This window comes from Mesoplodon bidens (assembly GCF_964165515.1).
Source record: "Mesoplodon bidens genome assembly, chromosome: 6".
Lineage (NCBI taxonomy): Eukaryota > Metazoa > Chordata > Mammalia > Artiodactyla > Ziphiidae > Mesoplodon > Mesoplodon bidens.
Genome location: NC_138162.1, coordinates 95613014 through 95636434, shown reverse-complemented (window position 1 = coordinate 95636434; position 23421 = coordinate 95613014). Strand labels below are relative to the sequence as shown.

The following is a 23421-nucleotide window of genomic DNA, read 5'->3' as shown; positions in this document are numbered from 1 at the left end:
CAAGGTGACTGGATGAGACCGTTGCCCCAGAGCCACAAGTTCTGAAAGCAAAAACTAAGACTTTCTGGAGGAGACTTAAATTTGTCCAAGTTTTAGTATTCATGTCAGTCATACTCCAACTGCAAGCCCTAGCCAATGCTAAGATAGAAAGTTTGCCTCTGAAACTGCCCACTGAAACTCTGGAAGTGGACAAAGGCAGGCCCAAGCCAGGAGGGCTACCTGGTCTAGCAGGTGCAGACGCTTCACGTAGGTCTCCTCAGTGTACAGCAGCTCCTGGGCAATGTGGAGCAGCTTCTGGGGCTCAGAGCACTGTGAAGAGAAGAGCCATAGCTCACCTGGGGAAGATGAGTCTTGGGGAGGCAGCATATGACAAAGGCTACCCGCTGTATGCCAGGGATGACCAGGGGCCCCAAAAGACCAGAGGAGGCTACTGGGACTGGGATGTGGGGCTCAGTTCTCGCAGATGGAATTTCCAGGGAGGTTTCTGGGGAAGACATAATAGTTTCTACCAACCCCCCCAAACCTTCTGCAGCCCAGAGAGAACTCTATCTTCCAGGGGCTTTAACTACAGAGGAGCTGCAATAGCCACTTCAAAATATATTGTGGAGTGACATCAGCAAGGTGGCAGATTAGAAAGCTACAGGCCCTCCCAACAGGCACATGAAAAGATGTTCCACATTGCTAACTATTAGAGAAATACAAATCAAAACTATAATGAGGTACCACCTCATACTGGTCAGAATGGCCATCATTAGAAAGTCTACAAATAAGAAATGCTAGAGAGGGTGTGGAGAAAAGGGAAACCTTCTACACTGGGAATGTAAATTGGTGCAGGCACTATGGAGGTTCCTCAAAAAACGAAAAATAGAGTTGCTATATGATTTTGCAATCCCACTCCTGGGCATATGTTCAAACAAAACTATAATTCAAAAAGATACATGCACCCCAATGTTCATTGCAGCACTATTTACAATAGCCAAGACATGGAAACAACCTAAATGTCCATCAAAGATTAATAGATAAAGAAGATGCGGTACATATATACAATGGAATATTACTCAGCCATTAAAAAGAATGAAATAATGCCATTTGTAGCAACATGGGCTAGAGATTATCACACTAAGTGAAGTAAGCCAGACAGAGAAAGACCATATGATATCACTCATATGTGGAATCTAGAATATGACACAAATGAACTTATCTATGAAACAGAAACAGACTCACAGACATAGAGAACAGACCTGTGGCTGCCAAAGGGGGGGAAGGGATGAATTGGGAGTTTGGGATTAATAAATGCAAACTACTATATATAGAATGGATAAACAACAAGGTCCTAGTGTATAGCACAGGGAACTATATTCAATATCTTGTGATAAACCATAATGGAAAAGAATATTAAAAAATATATATATGTATATATATAACTGAATCACTTTGCTGTGCAGTAGAAATTAACACAGCATTGTAAATAAACTATACTTCAAGAAAATATATTAAAAAAAAAAAAAGAAAGTTATAGGCCCTCCTTCCCCCACACATGAGTTAACAATATACTAACAAGAATACCTCTGTGAAAACTCTGGAGACCAGCTGAGAAGCTACAGCTCCCAAGGCATTGTAAAACTAAGAAGAGATTCTATCAAATAGAGAATGAAAATTGGCATGTTTGGAACACACTTTTGTGTTCCTCCCCCATGCAGCATAACACAGCACAACTGGGAGGAACCCCAACCCCTGCAACTAGGGCTCCTCCCTCAGGATGGAAACAAAGGAATGAACTGTGCATCCAAAGTTTTGGCTCATCTGGAAGCTGCCTGAGGGACTGGTTTCTGTCTTGCCTGATTTGGAATGCTGCCATGACCAGCGCCAGAGTTTGAAAACAGAGGCAAGCAGCATGTTAGAGCTGATGTTCTGCAGGCAGATGCCAGGGGAGCAAGAGATCAGAAAAAGTTTAATAGGTCTTAGAAATTCCAGCCTGATTGGCTAAGGTTTTCCCTGCACAAAGCCAGCGTGCAAAGACTGGAGAGACGGTTGTCTTTCAGATGCCCAAATTCCAGCAAAAAATCACAAAGAAACAGGGAAGCATAGTGTGATTAAAGGAACAAAATAAAATTCCAGAAACCAAACCTAAAGAAACATAGCTCTATGAGCTGCCTGTAAAAAGTATTAAATACCTGTCATATAGATGCTTAATGAACTAAAAAAGAACACAGACAACTAAGTGAAATCAGGAAAGTGATGCATGAACAGAATGAGAATATCAATAAAAAGATAAAAACTATTAAAAAAAAAAGAGCCAAACAGAAACTCTAGAACTGAAAATTGCAATAACTAGACTGAAAAGTTCAAGCTAGGTCATTTGAAATCATAAATCAGAGAAACAAAAAGAAAAAACAATGAAGAAAGCAAAGAGAGCCTAAGAAACTTATGGGATACTACCCAAGGGACCAATATATGCATTTTGGGAGTCAAGTACAGCGTACTTGAAGAATTGGTGGCTGAAAATGTGCCAAATATGAGGAAAGAAATGGACATACGAATTCAAGAAGCTCACAGAACTCCAAATAGGATAAATCTAAAGAACCACACTGGGACACATTATAATAAAAAAAAAAGGGGGTGGGAGGAGTGGGGTGATATATTTAAAGTGCTGAAAGAAAAAATAAAACTGTCAACCAAGAATACGTATCCAGCAAAGCCATCTTTCAAAAATGAAGAAGATGATACCAAAACCAGACAAACATATCACAAAAAAAGAAAATTACAGTCCAATATCACTGACGAGCATACATGCAAAAATCCTCAACTAAATACTAGCAAACCGAATCTAACAACACATTTAAAAGGTCATACACCATGATCAAGTGGGCTTTATCCCAGGGATGCAAGGATTCTTCAAGATACACAAATCAATTAATGTGATACACATATTAACAAATTGAAGAATAAAAACCATATGATCACCTCAATAGATGCAGAAAAAGCTTTCAACAAAATTCAACACTGATTTATGATAAAAACTCTACAGAAAGTGGGCATAGAGGGGACCTACCTCAACATAATAAAGGACATATATGACAAATGCACAGCAAACATTATTCTTTGTTTTTAATTTTATTTATTTATTTATATATTATTATTATTATTTTTGTGGTATGCGGGCCTCTCACTGTTGTGGCCGCTCCCGTTGCAGAGCACAGGCTCCGGACACACAGTCTCAGCGGCCATGGCTCACGGGCCTAGCCGCTCTGCGGCATGTGGGATCTTCCCGGACCGGGGCACGAACCCGCGTCCCCTGCATCGGCAGGCGGACTCTCAACCACTGTGCCACCAGGGAAGCCCAAACGTTATTCTTAATATGAGAAACTGAAAGCATTTCCTCTAAAATCAGGAACAAGACAAGGGTGCCCACCCTCGCCAATATTATTAAACATAGTTTTGGAAGTCCCAGCCACAGCAATCAGAGGAGCAAAAGAAATAAAAGGAATCCAAATTGGTAAAGAAGAAGTAAAACTGTCACTGTTTGCAGATGATATGATACTATACACAGAAAATCTTAAAGATGCCACTAGAAAATTACTAGACCTAATCAATGAATTTGATAAAGTTGCAGTATACAAAATTAATGCACAGAAATCGCTTGCATTCCTATACACTAACAATGAAAGTTCTGAAAGAGAAACTAAGGAAACAATCCCATTTACCATTGCAACAAAAAGAATAAAATACCTAGGAAAAAACCTACCTAAGGAGGCAAAAGACCTGTATGTAGAAAACAATAAGATACTGGTGAAAGAAATCAAAGATGACACAAAAACATGGAGAGATATACCATGTTCTCAGATTGGAAGAATCCACACTGTGAAAATGACTATACTACCCAAAGCAATCTACAGATTCAATGCAATCCCTATCAAATTACCAAGGACATTTTTCACAGAACTAGAACAAAAATTTTACAGTTTGTTTGGAAACACAAAAGACCTCAAATAGCAAAAGCAATCTTGAGAAACAAAATTGGAGCTGGAGGAATCAGGCTCCCTGACTTCAGACTATACTACAAAGCTACAGTAATCAAAGCAGATGGTACTAGCACAAAACCAGAAATATACATCAATGGAACAGGGTCAAAAGCCCAGAGATAAACCCACGCACCTATGGTCACCTAATCTATGACGAAGGGGGCCAGAATATACAATGGAGCAAAGATAGCCTCTTCAATAAGTGATGCTTGGAAAACTGGACAGCTACATGTAAAAGAATGAAATTAGAACACCCCCTAACACCATACACAAAAATAAACTCAAAATGGATTAAAGACCTAAATGTAAGGCCAGACACTATAAAACTCTTGGAGGAAAACATAAGAAGAACACTCTTTGACATAAATTGCAGCAAGACCTTTTATGACCCACGTCCTAGAGTAATGAGAATAAAAACAAAAATAAACAAATGGGACCTAATGAAACTTAAACCTTTTGCACAGCAAAGGAAACCATAAACAAGACGAAAGGACAACCCTCAGAATGGGAGAAAATATTTACAAATGAAGCAACTGACAAAGGATTAATCTCCAAAATAAACGAGCAGTTCACGCAGCTCAATATCAAAACAACAACAACAACAACAACCCAGTCCAAAAATGGGTGGAAGACCTAAATAGACATTTCTCCAAAGAAGATATACAGATGGCCAACAAACACATGAAAGGATGCTCAACATCACTAATTATTAGAAAAATGCAAGTCAAAACTACAATGAGGTATCACCTCACACTGGTCAGAATGGCTAACATCAAAAAATCTACAAACAGTAGGACTTCCCTGGTAGCGCAGTGGTTAAGAATCCACCTGCCAATGCAGGGGACATGGGTTCGAGCCCTGGTCCGGGAAGATCCCATGTGCCACAGAGCAACTAAGCCCGTGCACCACAACTACTGAACCTGCACTCTAGAGCCCGTGAGCCACAACTACTGAAGCCTGCGCACTTAGAGCCCATGCTCCACAACAAGAGAAGCCACCACAATGAGAAGCCCGCACACCTCAATAAAGAGTAGACCCCACTCGCCGCAACTAGAGAAAGCCTGTGCACAGCAACGAAGATCCAAAGCAGTCAAAAAGAAGAAGAAGAAGAAGAAGAAAAACTACAGACAATAAATGCTGGAGAGGGTGTGGAGAAAAGGGAACCCTCTTGCACTGTTGGTGAGAATGTAAATTGATGCATCCAGTATGGAGAACAGTATGGAGATTCCTTAAAAAACCAAAAATAGAACTACCATATGATCCAGCAATCCCACTACTGGGCACGTACCCAGAGAAAACCATAATTCAAAAAGATACATGCTCCCCAACGTTCATTGCAGCACTATTTACAATAGCCAGGACATGGAAACAACCGAAATGTCCATCGACAGATGAATGGATATAGAAGATGTGGTACATATATGCAATGGAATATTACTCAGCCATTAAAAGGAGCAAAATTGGGTCATTTGTAGAGACATGGATGGACCTAGGGACTGTCATACATAGTGAAGTAAGTCAGAAAGAGAAAAACTAATATCAAATATTACCGCATATACGTGGAATCTAGGAAAATGGTACAGATGAACCTATTTGCAGGGCAGGAATAGAGACGCAGACGTAGAGAATGGACGTGTGGACATGGGGGAGGGGAAGGTGAGGGTGGGATGAATTGGGAGATTAGGTTTGACATAAATACACTACCATGTGTAAAATAGATAGCTAGTGGGAACATGTGGTATAGCACAGGGAGCTCAGCTCAATGCTCTGTGATGACCTAGATGCGTGGGATGGCAGGTTGGGAGAGAGGTCCAAGAGGGAGGGGATATATGTATACATATAGCTAATTTACTTTGTTGTACAACAGAAACCAACGTAACATTGTAAAGCACTCCAATAAAATGGAGTGCTTTACAATGTTTTATACTCCAATAAAAAAATAAAAAGCAGATGGAAGATCTTTAAAAAAATAAAATACTATAACTTTAACTATTTTATGTAATTGCAATAGAAAAAATATATAGAATATACACAAGAGGCAATGAGAAGGGAATCAAAGCATATTATTACAAAAAAGTCAATTAAACTTAAAAAAGGAAAGCAGTAAGAGAGGGACAAAAAAAACTACAAAACATACAGAAAACAATGAAAAAGGCAATAGTAAGTCCTTCCCTACCAGTAATTACTTTAAATGTAAATGAATTAAACTCCCCAATCAAAAGATATGGATTGATTGAACAGGTTAAAAAAAATCCAATTATATGCTACCCACAAGAAACCCACTTTAGATTTAAGGACATACATAGGCTGAAAGTGAAAGATGGAAAAAGATATTTCATGGAAATGGTAAACAAAAGAGATCACGAGTGGCCATATTTACATCAGACAAATGGACTTTAAATAAAAAAACCATTACACAATACAAAGAAAGACATTATATAATGTTAAAAGGACCAATTCACCAAGAAGATATAACAATTATAAATATTTATTCATCAAACCTCAGAGTTCCTAAATATATGAAGCAAACTTTGGCAGAATTGAAGCAAGAAACAGATAGCAACAGAAGAATAATAGGAGATGTCAGTACTCTACTTTCAATACTGGATAGGACGTGCAAAATATCAATGAGGAAGCAGGGGATTTGAATAATACTGTAGAATAAATGAACCTAACAAACATATGCAGAACACTCCGTATAACAACGGCAGAACATACATTCTTCTCAAGTGCACACAGAACGTTCTCCAGGTCAAACCACGTGTTAGGCCACAAAACAAGTATTAACAAATTCAAGAAGATTGAAATCATATAAAATATCTTTTCCAATCACAACAGAATGAAACTAGAAATCAACAGCACAGGGAAAACTGGAAAATCCACAGATATGTAGAAATTAGACAATATGCACTTAAACAGGAGTCAAAGAAGTCACAAAGGACATTAGAAAATAGCTTGAGACAAATGAAAATGAAAACACAATATATCAAAACTTATGGAATGTGGCAAAAGCAGTGCTAAGAGGGACGTTTATAGCTGTAAGTGCATACATGTAAAAGGAAGAAAGATCTCAAATCAACAACCTAACTTTACACCTCAAGATTAGAAAAAGAACACACTAAACCCAAAGCAGTCAGGAGGAAGCAAGTAATAGAGATTAGAACAGAGATAAATGAAACAGAAAGTAGAAAAACAATGGGAAAAACCCAACAAAACTAAGAGTTGTTTTTTGAAAAGATAAACAAAATTAACAAACCTTTAGCTAGACTTACCAAAAAAATGAGAGAGTACTCAAATAAATAATATGAAAGAGGAAATATTACAACTGATACCACAGTTGAATACAAGGGATCAGAAGAGACGGCTCTGAACAATTAAATGCCAACAATTGGATAAGCTAAAAGAAATAGATAAATTCCTAGAAACACACAACCTGCCAAGCCTGAGTCATGAAGACATAGAAAATTTGCACAGATCAGTAACAAGTAAGGAGGTTAAATAAGCAATAAAAAACTTCCCAACAAACAAAAGCCCAGAAACAGATAGCTTCACTGGGAAATTAATACCAATTGTTCTCAAATTTTTCCAAAAAATTAACGAATAAGGAACACTTCCTAACTCATTCCCTGAGACCAGCATTATCCTGATACCAAAACCTTGGGGCCTTGCTGACTCTGGAGGGACTGTCCCTCCCAGGGTTCGCTGATTCCTAGAGATGTAAAGGATTCTTCGGCAAGAATGTCTTTCAAGTGCAAACCAACCCATCCAGAGCCCACACCCAACCACCTTCTTTATACTTGCTTTTCCCCTATTCCCCTGCCCTAATTACACAGGTCCAGGGGCGAGCTATCCAGGGACAGCCCCTGTGCACAGAACCCACTGAAATTCTTCAAACTGGCCAATCTTAAGCCTGCTTACCCTGTCTCACCCATCCCTCTCCTCAGAAACCACAATAAAGACTCTACTGTAACTTATATAGTATTTGTACATCAACTATACTTCAATTAAAAGAATAAAATCATTATGTGATTAAAAAAAGACTCTTGCTCACAATTTCCACTCCCTCTGCCTCCTGCCCTGCCCTGGTGCTTTCCCCTCTGGTTCCCCATGGTGTGGTGTGCCCCCTCCTCTCGGGAACCATGAGTAATAAACTGTCTTTAAATGGTAGTCATCTCCTGGTTTGTTGGCTTCACCATTCCTGAATAATAATAAAACTTAAATTAAAACATGCCCCCAGCGCACTCGCTGAGAATTTGGCTTCCAACAGTGCAGGCCTATGGCTGCCCTTTGCCCACTAAGCCTGCCTCTTGATGCGGCCATGTTAGTCCATACCATCTCTACCAGGAGCCAGCAGGTCTGACCCTGGCCAAGTGCCACTTGTGCTTGTCTTGGGACCCAGTCACTTGCAGCTTACCGACGCTGTTCTCCTCCCACGCACAGGCGGTCTCTCTAAGCCGGGGCTGTCGGCTTTACTTCCATGTCCCCACAAGTCCCAGTGTAGAGCCCAGAGCCCAAAACGCTAAAGGGACACAGATGAGCTTCCTTGCAAGGCCGAGCCCCCATGGGTGGGCACACCTGCTTCCCGGGGCCATCTGCACGGGGCTCCCCTCGCATGCCTGGGCTCCCTTCCTCCAGTGCCACACCCCATGGGAAACCCTGGGGTTTCCCCATTCATAAAATAAGGTGACAAGCGTGCTGTCTTCCTCGTGGGGGCTCTGCAAGGCAGGCGGCAAGCACTGGCAAAGAGTGGCGACAGCACTGTGTCCGCTAAGTTGGACCGCCACAGCCACCCTGGGGTGGGGTCCCTGTGCCGCTGTGGGGCCATGGAACTAAGGCTTGGGAGTGAGATCATTGTCTGATGTGTCAGGGAGAGCCCTGCCTGCGTGGTCCTTCCCCAGAGCCCGCCCACCAACCCATAGCACAGGGGCTTCTCTGAGCATGGTGTCTGAGTGTACACCCTGCTACTGGCACCAGGTCCGGGTGATGGCACTGTAAACCTCAAATACCCTCGGAGGAGAGCTCTGCAGCCCCTGACACCTTGGGACGGGAAGGTGGCCTACCTTGGCTGGATCCGCGTCAGCCCTCAAGGGGCTATTCTCGGGGTCTGGCTCCTCACTGCTGCCCTCGCCCATGTCGCTATCGGCCTCCTCCCGTGGGGCCTTGCCACCTGGGGCTGTCTCCAGGTGCAGCCCTTTGATGGTGGGGCCTGGGCCCGCCTCGCTGCCGTCCTCGCAGGAGAAGTGCTCTCCGACCACGCTGCAGGAGGGGCTGTCTATCCCGCTGTCCCGGTTAGGGATCTTAGTGCCGCTGCTGGGCTCGCCCACAGAGCCCATGTCCCCCGCAGAGGCCTGGCTGCCGGGGATCCCGGAGCCAGGGTCACCACAGTGGGCTCCAGGCCCAACAGGGAGTGCTCGGAGCTTCCCTGGGTCTGTGCTTGGATGCTCCAGGGAGGAGCTGCTAGGCCCAGCATCTGGCTCCCCCCGGGTGGCAATGGAGGCTGGGGGCATTGAGGACCCCCCTCCTGGCTCCATCCTCAAAGATGAGTTCTCTGAGCTCTGTGAGGGGCTGGCCGGGGGCTTCCTGTCAAGGAGAAATGAGCGTAGTCAATGCCAGCTGGGCCATGGACCAGCCCCCAGGTGGGGCTCTCTGGAGATAATCAACATGGAGGAGGGGTGCTGGGACTGAGTGTGAAGTGAACACCCTGGTCAGCCTCAGCTGGGTCCTGACTAGGCAGGCTATGGGGCAATGGCAAATGGAAAGCATTTTATTCTAAAAATAAATTTCTTCATTAAAAAAAAAGAAGGGGGGCTTCCCTGGTGGCGCAGTGGTTGAGAGTCCGCCTGCCGATGCAGGGGACACGGGTTCGTGCCCCGGTCTGGGAAGATCCCACATGCCGCGGAGCGGCTCGGCCCGTGAGCCATGGCTGCTGAGCCTGCGCGTCCGGAGCCTGTGCTTCGCAACGGGAGAGGCCACAACAATGAGAGGCCCACATACCGCAAAAAAAAAAAAAAAAAAAAAAAAAAAAGAAGGCAGAGAGAGAGGGAAGGAGGGAGGGAGAGAGTGAGAAAGAAAGAGAGAGAGAAAGAAAGAAAGAGAAAAAGAAGGAAGGAAGGAAGGAAAGAAAGAAAGAAAAAAGAGAGAGTGAAAGAGAAAAAAGGAGAGGGAGGAATGAATTCTGTAGCGTGAAGCTACCTGCCCCTCAATGAATTCAGAATATATGTGTAAAAGAATAGCAATAACCGTCATGAGCACAGTGAATCTGGTCTGTACTGTGCTTTGGCATCCGTGGCACTCTATCCTACCATGTAGCTCTGAGGTGAGGCAGGATCCCCATCGAGACCCGCCCTCAATATCACTGTCGATATTCTGTCTGACATGTGACCTGTCATTTTCCAGAGACCTGGAGGCTGAGGAGGCTGGATCTTGGTCCCCAATTCCTCTTCCTGCTAAGCACTGGAGCTACTTCATGCCCTCACATGGTGCCTCTTCTGGAAACCTTCGTGGAGGAAAGGCACCTTCAAGTGTCAGTCTAGGTGCACAGAGAGGGTCAAAGGTGAGACTAGACTGGGAGGAGATTGACATTCCCCCCAAATTTCCACTTGAACCCCCAGTGGAGCTGCAGAGGAGGACAGGAACCAGGAGTGGCAGTCACTTATTCCTGGGCAATAGGTGGGTTACCTGAGGCGGTCAGACTCCGCAAGGACGCTGAGGTGGAAGGCTGGGTGCCAGACTCCCTGCTGGCTGCGTTCCGGGTCGTTTGAGTTGGCCAGCCCAGGCCTTGCACAGGGTTGGGGGGCTGGGGGGATTCGCTGAAAATCTTTTTCTTGCCCAGCAATTTTGAAGTGGAGCCGTTCAGGAGGTTCTAAAAAAAAACGTGAAAGGAGAATGAAAACCACCTTCTCCACTGGCACTTGGAGCAGCGTGGTTGAGAGACCCAGTGCTCAAGGGAGAACATGGAAGGGCATCTTCATGCCACCACCCAGTGCAGGAGACCCCTGGGCAGGTCATAGAGGTCTGCGGATGGATGGAGCATGACTGAGTCCCTGGCCCCCGTGCAGCAGCTTCTAGGCCCTGGCTTAAAACTGGGGCCAGAATTGAGCTTGTCCCCAGTCATGCAGTGACTCAGGGAGAAAGGGTCCCGTTGAGTGTGCAGTGCCCACTGTGTCTGAGGAGAGCTGGCTGGCATCTCCACGCGCCCTTCCAGACACAGGCACTCACTCAGCTCTGCTGCCAGTGGCTTCTTCACACATTCCCTTCCTCCCTTGCTAAACAAAATAAAGAACCATCGGTGGAGATGCAGTTTCCCCTCCCCGCAACACACACAACCAAAAAGGTGTCCTGAAGCCTGACCCCTGGCCACCCATGCAGCAGAAGGGCCTCCTGTCAGAGTGTGCTCAGAAGAGAAGCATGAGCCACCTCTGTGCGTGCGTGGCCTTGAGGGTTGCCGAGGCCCCAGGAGTCAAGCACCAACTCCAGCCCCTGTGATAGTCTCCTGCGCTCTTGCCTTCCAGTGCAGTCAGATTTCTTCTGAGTGGACCTTTTTTTTTTTTTTTTTTTTTTTTGCAGTACGCCGGCCTCTCACTGTTGCGGCCTCTCCCGTTGTGGAGCACAGGCTCCAGACGCGCAGGCTCAGCAGCCGTGGCTCACGGGCCCAGCCGCTCCGCGGCATGTGGGATCCTCCCGGACCGGGACACGAACCTGTGTCCCCTGCATCGGCAGGCAGACTCTCAACCCCTGCGCCACCAGGGAAGCCCTGAACCTTTCTTTAAGTGACACCAAAACCAGTGCCGGGTGCACATTTAGTATTGGCTACTGCCACATTCTTAAAGAATGCTAAACAGAATTCTAAACAGAAAATGCATGCTTTGCTACATTTTTCTCATAGCACAGGTGATAAACTCCAGTTTCTGGAAATCAGACCTGACACAACAGTTCAAAATATGCCAGATGGAATGCAGGCCTCGCACTCAGCTTTGGTGTGTCCAGTGCAGCCATCTGGTGCCAGGTGGAGCCTGCTGCAATCACACCTCAGGGATTCCTGCTTCTGGCCAAGATGGAATAACAGAAACTGGAGATACTCTTTCACTGGAAACAACCAAGTCATGGATAAAACATACGAAACAACAGTTGAGAGACACCTTACACCAGGCAGCAAAGCGCGGTGCTCCTGAGAGGCGGGTACAAGTGCAGTGATCCCTCTCTCACCCCAGCTTCCTGCCCAGAGAAGGGGATCTCAGGTAGACCCCTGAGTAAGGAGACAGAGCTGGGAGTCCAGGAACACGAAGGCAGCTGGAGGTCACAGGATAGAGCACTAGAGAGAGAGCTGCACAGAGAGAGCGCAGAGAGCTGACAAGGGCCCTCGGAGATGGCTCAGTGCATGTGTGAGGAAACTGCAATGCTGGAGAAAGATCTACTTGAGAGGGTCAGAGGGAACATCACCTGGTGCTCACACAGGGCAGGGCATATGCCTGTTTCCACCGGCTAGACTGGAAACCCCAAGATCCACAGGGAGTTAGAGAACTTGGAAGGGTCTTGCCTCAGTGTGGGGCATAATTAGCTCAGGTCCCCACCTAACAAATACTGATGAATTTTAACAGGAAAGTCCATCTGTTTGCAAACAACTTAACGGCCTCCCTAAACAATGCCTAAGGACAATTATAAGAGCACAGACATATTCAGCATCCAGTAAGGTGAGACTTATAGCGTCTGGCATCCAACCAAAAATTACCAGACACGGAGGGCAGGAATACACGGCCCATGGTGAGGAGAAAAAGGCAATGAGTTGAAACTGACCCACATATGATACAGATGTTAGAATTACCAGACAAGACAAGGTCATTAAGGCAGCAGCGGTTACCCGCATTATACTTAAGGTCAGTAGAAACATGAGGAATAAAAAAAAGATGCAGGCTTCCCTGGTGGCACAATGGTTGAGTGTCCGCCTGCCGATGCAGGGGACACTGGTTCGTGCCCCAGTCCGGGAAGATCCCACCTGCTGCGGAGCAGCTGGGCCCGTGAGCCATGGCCGCTGAGCCTGCGCGTCCGGAGCCTGTGCTCCGCAACGGGACAGGCCACAACAGTGAGCGGCCCGTGTACCGTGTAAAAAAAAAAAAAAAAAAAGATGCAAATCCAACTTCTAGAGATGAAAACCACAAAGTGTGTGATCAAGACCCACTGGAAGGGATTGATGGCAGATTAGATATTGTAGAAGAAAAATTAGTGAGTTTAGAGAGACAACAGAAGCTATCTCAAACCAAAGAGCGAGAATGAATTGTGAGATGCGGAAAAACTTTAAGCAGCATAATATCTGTGTAACCAGAATATATATGTGGAGTCTCAAAAAAGGAGTGAGCTTGAAAAATCGTTGAGAAAAATAATGACCAAAATTGATACCAATTCTACACAAATCTTTCAACCACTGAGGGGAAAAGAGAATACTTCTGAACTACATGGATGAATCTAGAAATCATCATGCCAAGTGAAAGAAGACAGACAAAAGAAAAGGCACCTACTTTTTTCTCAGTTACATAGAATTCTAGGAAAGGTACACTAACATGTGGTGCCAGAAAGCAGACAGGGATGTTGCCTGGAAGGAGGGGTAGGTGTGGTGTGGGGGTTACAACAGAACACAGAGAAGTCTTCAAGGGGTGACAGCTGTGCTCGTCATCTTGGCAGTGGCGACACTTTCACAGGTGTATATGTGTATGTTGAAACGTCAAATTGTACATTTTAAACATATGCAGTTAACTGTATGTTGATTATACCCTGTGGAAGGTGATACCTCCGAGCTGTGGAAACTTGGGGAGTTGCTGACACTCACCACGTGTCATTTTCCTTGTTACAGAAGGGACAATGAATCACGTAGAGGAGGGTGGTGAGGGGTGTGGCAGGCCCAGAGCCTGGGGAGGCTGGCCTGCCTGGATGCCCTTCAAAGGGAGGAAGTGTGCCTTTCTTCTGGAGGCCCTTTAGCCATGACCATCTTATCTTCCAGGGGTTTTAGTGCAAGGGCAGCTGAACCATGCTCCGCCAGACTGGGCAGCCCAGGGCTCAGCATAAAGACATCCTCCAGGAGCAGAGTATGTGGTGGAGGGAGGTCCTGGTTGCAGAGCAACCTTCCTAAAGATCAGACGACCCTCTGGTCTGATTTGGGAAGCCACAGGATACAGCCCACAGCCTCGCTTACCTCAGGACTGGCCTCCCTGCTGCCTGTCCAAGGCCAAAGTGAGTGCAGGGCAGGCCAGTCCAGTTGCAGCCTCCCCTCCACACTGCTCAGAGGAGCCGGGGGCTAGGGTAGGGTTGGGGGAGAGGGAACACATGTTCAAGGGTGCCCAACATACGCACATATAAACACACACATGCCTCCACACATGTATACACATATGCACATGCACACATACACAGATACATATAAACATATATCCAATTATATATACACACCCACACATCCCCTGTGCCAGGAGATGTGCTGAGTGCTTTTATACCCTTGCTCAGTCACAGTCACCAAGGTGGGTGACATTCCATGTTTCAGACAAGGACGCCAAGGCTGACCCTGGCCATGCTGGCCTGGGGTAATCAGCACCCAGGAGCTGGGTCCCCCAGACATGCTGCTCTGAACCCCCTGGACTGGGCTCCGGGCTCATTCTGACATGCCCAAGGCCAGGGACGTGTAATCATGGAGGAGCCAAGGAGCATTTGTCATTTTTGTCTTCCCAGCCACTCAGCTTTCCCTTTAGAAGCCCTGAACTGAGAGAGCCCACCCTAGGTGAGTTGAGCCTGCTGCCGAGCTCAGGACCCAGGGCCCCTGACACCCGAGGCTGCCACCACCCAGCATCGAAGGCCCCAAACCTGGGATTGGGGGAGGTGTGGGGACTGGAGAAGTACAGAGAAACTAAATGTGCTCCACTATCCAGTGCATTGTGGACCGTTAAGTGGCTCCATCCGCAGCAGCCAGTTGGATGGGGTAGCATGAATGGTGTGGTGCCTGCCCTGGAGTCTCTGAACCACTGGGTAGCTGCCTGAGATGGGCAGGGATAGTCTTACAGATGGGCCACAAGTCTGCTCCACCTGCCACTGTCCCCACCTTGGAAACAGTGTAGGAACCCCCACCTTGGAAACAGTGTAGGAACCCCCACTAAAACCACCATTATGCCCATCTCACTTCCTGCCTGTCACCTGGTACCCTGGAGGCCCCAAGTGGGCAGAGACCTCGGCTGTCTTGTCACTGACATGGCTTAGTGGCCCAGGCACATGGGGCCTCAGCTGACAGCTGGCAGCAGCCATCAGATGTGTGAGCCTGAGAAGAAGACTTTGAAACAGTTCTAGCCCTCACTGGCGACAGTCCCAGAGAAACCCTGAGTGAGAGCCATGGGAATGCACCCCACGAGCCCCAGATTCATGAGAGATGACAATCCTTGGTGGGGTTTCTCTTTACCCTATACCATGTCCAGGTGATTGGTTACGTGAAGGAGGTAATCCAAACAATACTGAAAGCACCATAGGGAAATACCAGAAACTGCTGTGCGGCACACACCTGCATTCAGGTTGCAGGCTGGGAGACAAGGCTGCAGAAACCCACAAGGCTGTATTAGCAGTGACAAAGGTCTGGCTGCGCTGGCCATGCCAGATGTAACAATCAATGACATGTCAGCAAAGCTACCCCGTGACCCAGGGGTGCCTGCACTCCAGTGTCAGGATCCAGAAGCGCAATACTTGCCTTGGGGCCTCAGCCCGGGAAGTGCTCTGGCTGCAGCAGGTACAGTCTGCGTTCTCCATCCTGTGTGCTGAGACCACAGAGATGGACACAGGTACTGTGAGGTGCCACATGCTTCAAAATTCGCTGGGGTCAATGGGACCTCGGGGCGGGATGGGGCCAGCAGAGTGGGGAGGAAAGGAGACGGATCAGCACAGCACCATCCCAGCTTGCTGGGACGCCCTGATCAGATGTTCCCCAAACAGTTCACACCGCCACTTTAAAAAGTTACTGTTATTTTTTTAAACCGCATGAGTGATGGGTCATTTTTTTCTAAAGAAAACTTAGATATTATGGAAAAACAAAAAAGGAGCAAAAGCTACCTGCCTGTTCTAGTACTGGGATACTGGTGAGTGGGCAGGGGCCTGCAGGCTGGACAGCGGGGGTGTGAGGTAGGTGGGGGTCCTAACGCTCCTAGGTGTACTGCAGCTTTTCTTAGAGAAGCTGCATTTGTTTCAACACCAAATTCCTACATGAATCCCTTATGTCCTCAAGAACGGATTTCTCCCAGAAGAATTGGGAGCAGAGACTCGAACAGATGTTTGCCCCCTGTTCACATGTGAACAAAGGTTCAGAGCAGCATTTTTCACAGTGGCCAAAAGGTGGAAGCCTACTTCAACATGAATGAACCTCGAGGACGTGCTGAGTGAAACAACCCAGACACAAAAGGATAAATATTAAGATTCTGCTTGTATGAGGTACCTGGAGGGGGCAAATCATAGAGGCAGAAAGAATGGTGGAGCTGAGACTGGGGAATGGGGAGTTAGTATTGGATGGAATAGATTTTCATTTTGGAATGATAGAAAAGTTCTGGAGGTGCATAGTGGCGATGGTGCATAACCACGTGAATGTACTTAATGCCACTGGGCTGTACACCTAAAAGTGGTTCAAATGGTAGATTTTATGTTATGTGTATTTTACCACAGTAAAAAATAAAAAAACTTTAAAAAAAAGGAATGCATTTCAGAAAGGTTTGCATAGGAAGTTGTGTAAATTAGGGTCAAAGTGACAGTGACTCAGAAGCACAGAAAACTTACTCCCTGCCCTGCATTCCTGTCACCCTGCGCCTCAAACCCAGGCTTTTTCTCCACTCACCCACCCGGAAGCCTCAAGGCCCACGGTGACGTGCAGTTGTGGAGAGGCCTGGCCCCGAGCAAGAGCTGCCTGTAAACCTCTCACCCCGCTGTTGATGCATCGTCACCCTGCACTGCCCACCCTACTCCTCAGGAAACGTGGGCCCCAGGGCAGGGCCTCGAACAGACCTGGGGGGTGGTTGGATGGTTGGACTGTGGCCCACGCTCTGTGTGGCTCTGGCTCTGGCCTCGGCCTCCAGACCGTCTTTTGGCCCCCCACCTGACGAGGTGAGGCTCAGAGACAGCTCATGGCGCAGCACAGAACATGGGGATCATTATTAGAGGCTCAATAAATGATTGTGGGGAAAATGCAGAATGATTTCCCGGTTGATTACAGTCCTAAGACCACAGGTGCCTCACTGGGAGGGAGGTGGGAGGGCTAGAGCCCCCTGCCCACCAGGGAGGGTCAGCCAACTCCAGCTATGTAGAGGCCCTGCCTGGACTCCTCCCTGCTCTGACCCCAGGCCGTCTTCTTGGGCCTATGGGGGCATGACAGCCCCCATGGATCGCATGGTGCATCCTTGGCCCTCCTGCGTGGATCCAGGGAGTCAGCAGCACATTGGGCCTGAGGCCCTGCATCCAGAGTGATCAGTTTCTACCACTTATTGACCCGATAACCAGAGGTAAGCTCAACTTCCCCAAACCTCAGTTTCCTTGTCTGTCAAATTGGATCCAACAACAGTCCTGCAAAGGTTCTTAAAGCTTGAGGCACTGCACAACACTCTACCCTCAACTGGCCACGTCGTACGTTAGTGGCCCTAAATGACAAACATGGGCAGGACACCGCACCAGGGTGATGGCCTTCAGCCATTAGCATCGCCTGAAGCTCCCAGGTCCCCTGTCACAGGGCCTGCTCAGCTACACTAGGAGTTGCTGAAATCACACGGCGAGCCCAGTAGTGATGACGTGTGCCCAGAGCTGGATTGACAGAAACTCAGGGAACGCACGGGGTGCAGTGTAAGGAGCTATGACAAGAAGGGTTACATGCAGGGCTGCACTGTGCGCAGGGGGGCTGTGCCTGGGAAACAGACCACTGCGCTGTTTCTTTCTTTCCTTTTTTTTTTTTTTTTTGGCTACACTGCGTAGCATGTGGAATCTTAGTTCCCTGACCAGGGATCCAACCCATGCCGCCTGCATTGGCAGTGTGGAGTCTTAACCCCTGGACTACCAGGGAAGTCCCTGCACTGTTTCTACTTAATCTTTTTACTTATATATTTACTTCATATTTTTCTTTATTTCCTATTTTTGAATTTTCTATACTTATTTCTGTTTCCTATTTTGTTTCTGTTTTTATTTTACTTTCATCTAGAAGGAGTATAAATATAAACACTACAGACACTGTGCATTACCATACATGAAAAGCAACTCTAAAAATAAAATCACAATCTTTGAAATAAAAAATACATCCTTCCTTGCATAGGCAGGTAGATGTGTGCTAAAGCAAGTAGAATCTCAGGAGGGGACATTGTAAAATTCTTGGAGCTTTGCTGTATGTGTGAAATGTTTTGTAATAAAGTTTTGGGGGAAAAAAGTTGATCTCTGCAGTACCCGAGACCTCCAGGCGCACACTTGGGGTGGGGCAAGGGGGGGGTTCCTTGTTCCATTCTGACCTCCTCCACTGGGCACCCTGGGCTCACTACATACTTCTCTCTACTTCTGATTATGTTTGAAATTTTTATTTAAAAAAGTAATGAAACAAAACAGATAAGAACTTTCCAACAGCTTCCGACTGACACTGAAATCCTTGAACACAGATGTAACTGCTGCTCCCTCCGCACTGAGCCACCTCAGGGGCCTTTGCAAGATGCTCCCTCTAGAGGAACAGCCTGGCGCAGCTCCCTGAACTCACTCCTTGCTCTGTGACAGGCCTTCTCCAGATGAGGCCGCCCCTCGTCCATCCCCCCTACCCCTCCAGGCTCACCCACACCTCCAACCTCCACTCCCCACTGGCTGCAGCCCACACAGGTGGGAATCTCACCTCCTTCACGTGGTCCCGCACCTGGCAAACAGCAGGACTCAGTAAGCATGTTCGGTGAATAGATGAATTTGAATCAGCATCTCAAGCGGTCTTATTTCCCTTCTAATATGTACTTTTACATAACCATACAAAAATGTCCTCTGGCTGAGTCCAAATTTTGAAAATATAAAATGCAAATCAATATTACAGAAGGTCGGGGGCTTCCCTGGTGGTGCAGTGGTTGAGAGTCCGCCTGCCGATGCAGGGGACACGGGTTCGTGCCCCGGTCCGGGAGGATCCCACACGCCGTGGAGCGGGTGGGCCCGTGAGCCATGGCTGCTGAGCCTGCGCGTCCGGAGCCTGTGCTCCGCAACGGGAGAGGCCACAACAGTGAGAGGCCCGCGTACCGCAAACAAACAAACAAAGAAACAAAAAATTCCAGAAGATCAGATCCCACCTCCTACAGTCCATCACTCGACAGCCCCACGTCGTCTCATCTAACTTCACAGTGACCCTGTTAGGTAATTACAGCGAAAGGGACACCCAGACAATGGATTCACCTTTCTAAAGCCACACACCTGCACCAGCAAGAGCTCTGTGTCCTGGGCACCGAAGGGCTCCAAGTGGGCCCCCACTAAAACCCCCAGAGCTGATGTGTAAGATCAGCCACCATCCACTTCACTGGGGACCTAGGTAACCAGTCATCACTCATGGGGGCTCAGACAGAGGGGACAGTATCCCAGACAGACGGAACAGCATTACAGACAGAGGAAACAGCATCCCAGGCAGAGGAAACAGCCTCTCAGGCAGAGGGAACAGAGCCTCAGACAGAGGGAACAGCATTGCAGACAGAGGGAACAGCATCTCAGAGAGAGGAAACGGTGTCCCAACAAGGGAAACAGCATCCCAGACAGAGGGAGTAGAGTCTCAGACAGAGGAAACAATATCCCAGGCAGAGGGCACGTTATCTCAGACAGAGAGAACAGCATCTGAGGCAGAGAGACCAGTGTCCCAGACAGAGAGAACAGCATCAGACAGAGGGAAGGGCACAAAGCAAACAAGAGTGAGCCAGGCCATCTGAAGAGCTGACAGTGTGCCTAGGTGGGTGAGCCCAGAAAGGGAGGGGATGGGAGCTGGTGGTTGGAGCCGGGATGCATCTCCTAGCTGTGGGTAGCCAGGGGGTCATGCAAGTGAGCGACACCCCACCCAGCTTTGGATTTCACATCTCGGCAATGGTTAATACTGCCCCAAGGTTACACTTTTACCCCTGTGTTCACCCACTTTTCCATGAACCTGTTCCCTCATCTGTCAGTGGGGTCGTCAGAGCCCACCTGGAGAAGGTGGCAATGATGCAGCAAGGTAGGTGCTCCTGGCACTGGATCAGCGACTCTTCCATGGTCACTGTTCTGGGTCCAGGGACACCCACCACCCTAGGTTCTCAAGGGGCTCCGGGCAGCAAAGCCTCACCCTTCCTCTGGGGCCTCACTACCACATCTCAGCTTTAACCCCAACAGACCTACCACAGTCGAGGCTTCTGTGTGTGGAGAGCACACAGTCTCGTCCAGCTTTGCGAGGCACTGTCTATTTGGAGGTGCTGGTTTTTGTGCGGAGACAGACATCAGCCCGAGGAGCGGAACCAGGGCCTCTGGCCTCCTGCAACCAACCAGCTGGAGACAAACCACTTCCTCCCCCTCCGCACCCGGCCCCACCCAGCCCCAGGGCCACTTGCCAGTCAAGCTGTCAGGCTCCAAAGGTTTGAGTTTGCCCGGCTTGGCATCTTGCGGTCCATGGTCTAGGGCAAGCGGTGGGCCTCAGTTTCTCTGTGGCCTTCAGTTTCCTCTCCTGAAAGAACGGAGGAGCGAGGTCACCCTGGGCTTTGTCTGAGGGCTAATCCGAATAATAGCAGAGCTGCCTCAAGCACACCCAGCCTCCAGGGGGCTGTGGTCACCTCCGGAGCCCGGCACCACTCAGACCCCAGTTCACATACAGGAAAGCTAAGTGGTCGAAGCATCTGCCCAAAGTCACAAGCTGGGGGAGGGGCTGCAAGCCAAACGTCCCATTTGGCCACGAACATCGGCAGGGCACCAGCCACCTGCTGCCCCATGCTCAGTTTCCCCTCTCCAGTGGGGTCTCAGAGAACCCCAGGCCCAACCTTCCACCTCCCAAGGGGACTCCACAGCACCTCACCGACCACAAGAAGCTGTAAATGGGCTGATGGTCAGCAATCACAGGGACTCCCACGCTACAAACCCCAGAGGGTCCTGCGAGCCAAGTGCTCTGGGTGCAGTCGTGCCCTAGAACACGTCTGCTCTGTACAACGGGCACAAACACGGCTGCCTCTGGTACCCCATGGCTGCCCATGAGGCTCCCCCAGTCTGCGAGCCTCTCTCAGGTGGTCTGCCCACCACCCTGCACTGTCTGGGCACAGTGTGGGATTCTGAGGAGGCCCTGATGGGCTTGGCCTTCCTTCCTAGTAGCACTATCATGGACAGGCCCTGTCTGTCTGTACCTAAAATGCAGATTGCAGAGGAATCTTCTGGAGCCCCACCGTGTGGAAAGGCCTAGCCCCCTAGGGACTGTGTTTGGGACCATTCATCCCTCCTCCGTAGGCCCAGCCTACTCAGGGACCCTGGCCTCAGGTTCATCTTTGCTAGAGTCTAAGCCACCCCAGATGACACCCTACACTGTCCTGGCAGGTGTGCTTCTTTGCTCTTCGATGATGCCCACAATAACCTGACTTGTTACAAATCATGCCAGAGGCCCCACAGGAAGACAGAGGGACACAAGACACCACTCAGCGCCACCACGGCAGCTTCCTGCCTTGAAAACATCCGACCCCAGATGGCTCCTGCTCTGAACTTCCCCTGACCCCGAAAGTGCCCCTTACAGGACGAGCACAGGCTCTCAGGGCTGGCGAAGACCCCGAAGCCAGCACCACTCACCTGTCTTCTGCGGCACACACACTTCTCTCCAGGACTGACTTCAGGCAGCAGCAAAGCACAACTTCCTTTTGCTGGTTTTCGCAATATGGGTCACTAAACGACAGTGCATTTGCATTTCCGCACTATCACACATCCAAGCTCACTGGTTCTCCCCCTGCCTTATTTGCAAAAATACAGCCCAAACCGGCTGGAACGCTGTCCAAGGCCCAGGCCATCCTGGCCTGTGTTGGTTTAAAGTTTAACAGGCTGCTTGGGTGTCCCTGAGCTGTTCTGGGCGTGGAAGCTTCAGCCATTCTGCCTCTGCCTCTGTGGGTTTTTCTAAGCAGACCTCCAGGCGCCTGTCGCTCAGACCCTCAGAGAGGGGTCGTCAGTGGGTTCAGTGCCTGAGCGGTGGGGCTGGCCCCAGACCATACAGGCAGTGGCCCCTAGATCAAAGAAAGGGCCCAATGGGTTCCCAGAGGCTTCTTCAGGTCTCCTTTGTTGGGAACGGTGAAAACGACCACAGACGGTTGGAAAATTGAGAGGTCCCAGTGAAAACAGATTATTTCAAGATGCTCCCAGGGGTGAAGCCAGTCTTCCGCCACTTCCCAAGGAGACCCGTCCCACAACGGATGCTCCAGCCCAATCCAGCGCCCCCAGCACCCACAGGGAGGGCCCCATCACTTCTAGGGTGAAAGTAACTATATAAAGATACAGGATTCCTACAAGGCCTAGACAACGAATTCTGACCTAATTTAAATGATGGATGCTTCATCCAGGCTTACATGATTTTTAAAGAACAAAGCAATTTCTCTGGGCCTTGGTTTCCTTGTTGCTGCAGGGGTGTCACCATAGAGCCCCCCTCAGAGGCAGTACCTAACACACAGGGATCATGTGAGTGTAAGGAATGAAATCATCGAAAGGGCCAGTTAATGAGATAATTTCTCCAGCCCACCCTGACTTCCCTTGGCAGAGCACACAGCCATGTTTCTCCACGAGTTCCTAAGTGATGCCCACACCAGCTGGAGAAGGGACTTGCTTCCGCCCTCAGTTCTACTAAATATTTATCAGTTGTTTGGGAGGGGGTAGGCTGAGACATGCTACCCACTTTCACCTCCAGATATTCTTCCTTTCAACCAAAGATTTGAAGAATTGTACAACTAGAACACTGATGAGCTCTCACTCACCTCCATGACTAATTTCAGTGAAAGCCACCATGTGCCAGACTCTAGCAGTATGGCCACCCTGGACCCAGGCCCAGCTCTAGGATACACAGGTGCATCTCCCTCCAGGAATCTGAAGACCAAGGTGAGGATGAGTTCCATCTGGCCCCCAGCCATTGCTGAGGACTCAGACTAGCCTGGCCAGCAGGTGACAGAAGACAGGGTGGGCTGTGTTTCAGGTGCACCTGGTTTCACATCCTGGCTCATAGGTTGTGTGACCTCCACACATCACTGAGCCCCTCGGAGCTCCAATTCTTCTCATAAAATGGAGATAATACAGGATGCGTGGTTGGAGTTTTTGTGAGGAACGAGAGCCTGGCCTGTGGCAGATTGACCATTGGAATGCTTCCAGCCCAGGCTGGGAAGGACAGTGCCTGCCACCATCCTCCAGCACGGCCCTTCCCCTTGTTGACATC

General features: G+C 48.4%; 1 protein-coding gene across 5 annotated transcripts in view; it reads right to left on the bottom strand.

Moving 5' to 3' along the window:
- FGD3 (FYVE, RhoGEF and PH domain containing 3) overlaps nucleotides 1–21871 on the bottom strand; it is a 48307-nt gene extending 26436 nt beyond the window's left edge. For 2 of the 5 annotated variants that reach the window (XM_081236655.1, XM_081236656.1), the window contains exons 1-4: nucleotides 10701–10721; nucleotides 10325–10551; nucleotides 9083–9602; nucleotides 220–309 (exon numbers count right to left, since the gene is read on the bottom strand). In XM_081236655.1, coding sequence (XP_081092781.1) covers nucleotides 220–309; nucleotides 9083–9602; nucleotides 10325–10356 — 642 coding nt within the window. In that variant the 5' untranslated portion in view covers nucleotides 10357–10551; nucleotides 10701–10721. Of the gene's footprint in view, nucleotides 1–219; nucleotides 310–9082; nucleotides 9603–10324; nucleotides 10552–10700; nucleotides 10944–20590; nucleotides 20704–21803 lie in introns of those variants that run through there. The other 3 variants (XM_081236657.1, XM_081236658.1, XM_081236659.1) reach the window with 3 other exon arrangements.
- Nucleotides 21872–23421: the final 1550 nt, after the last annotated feature.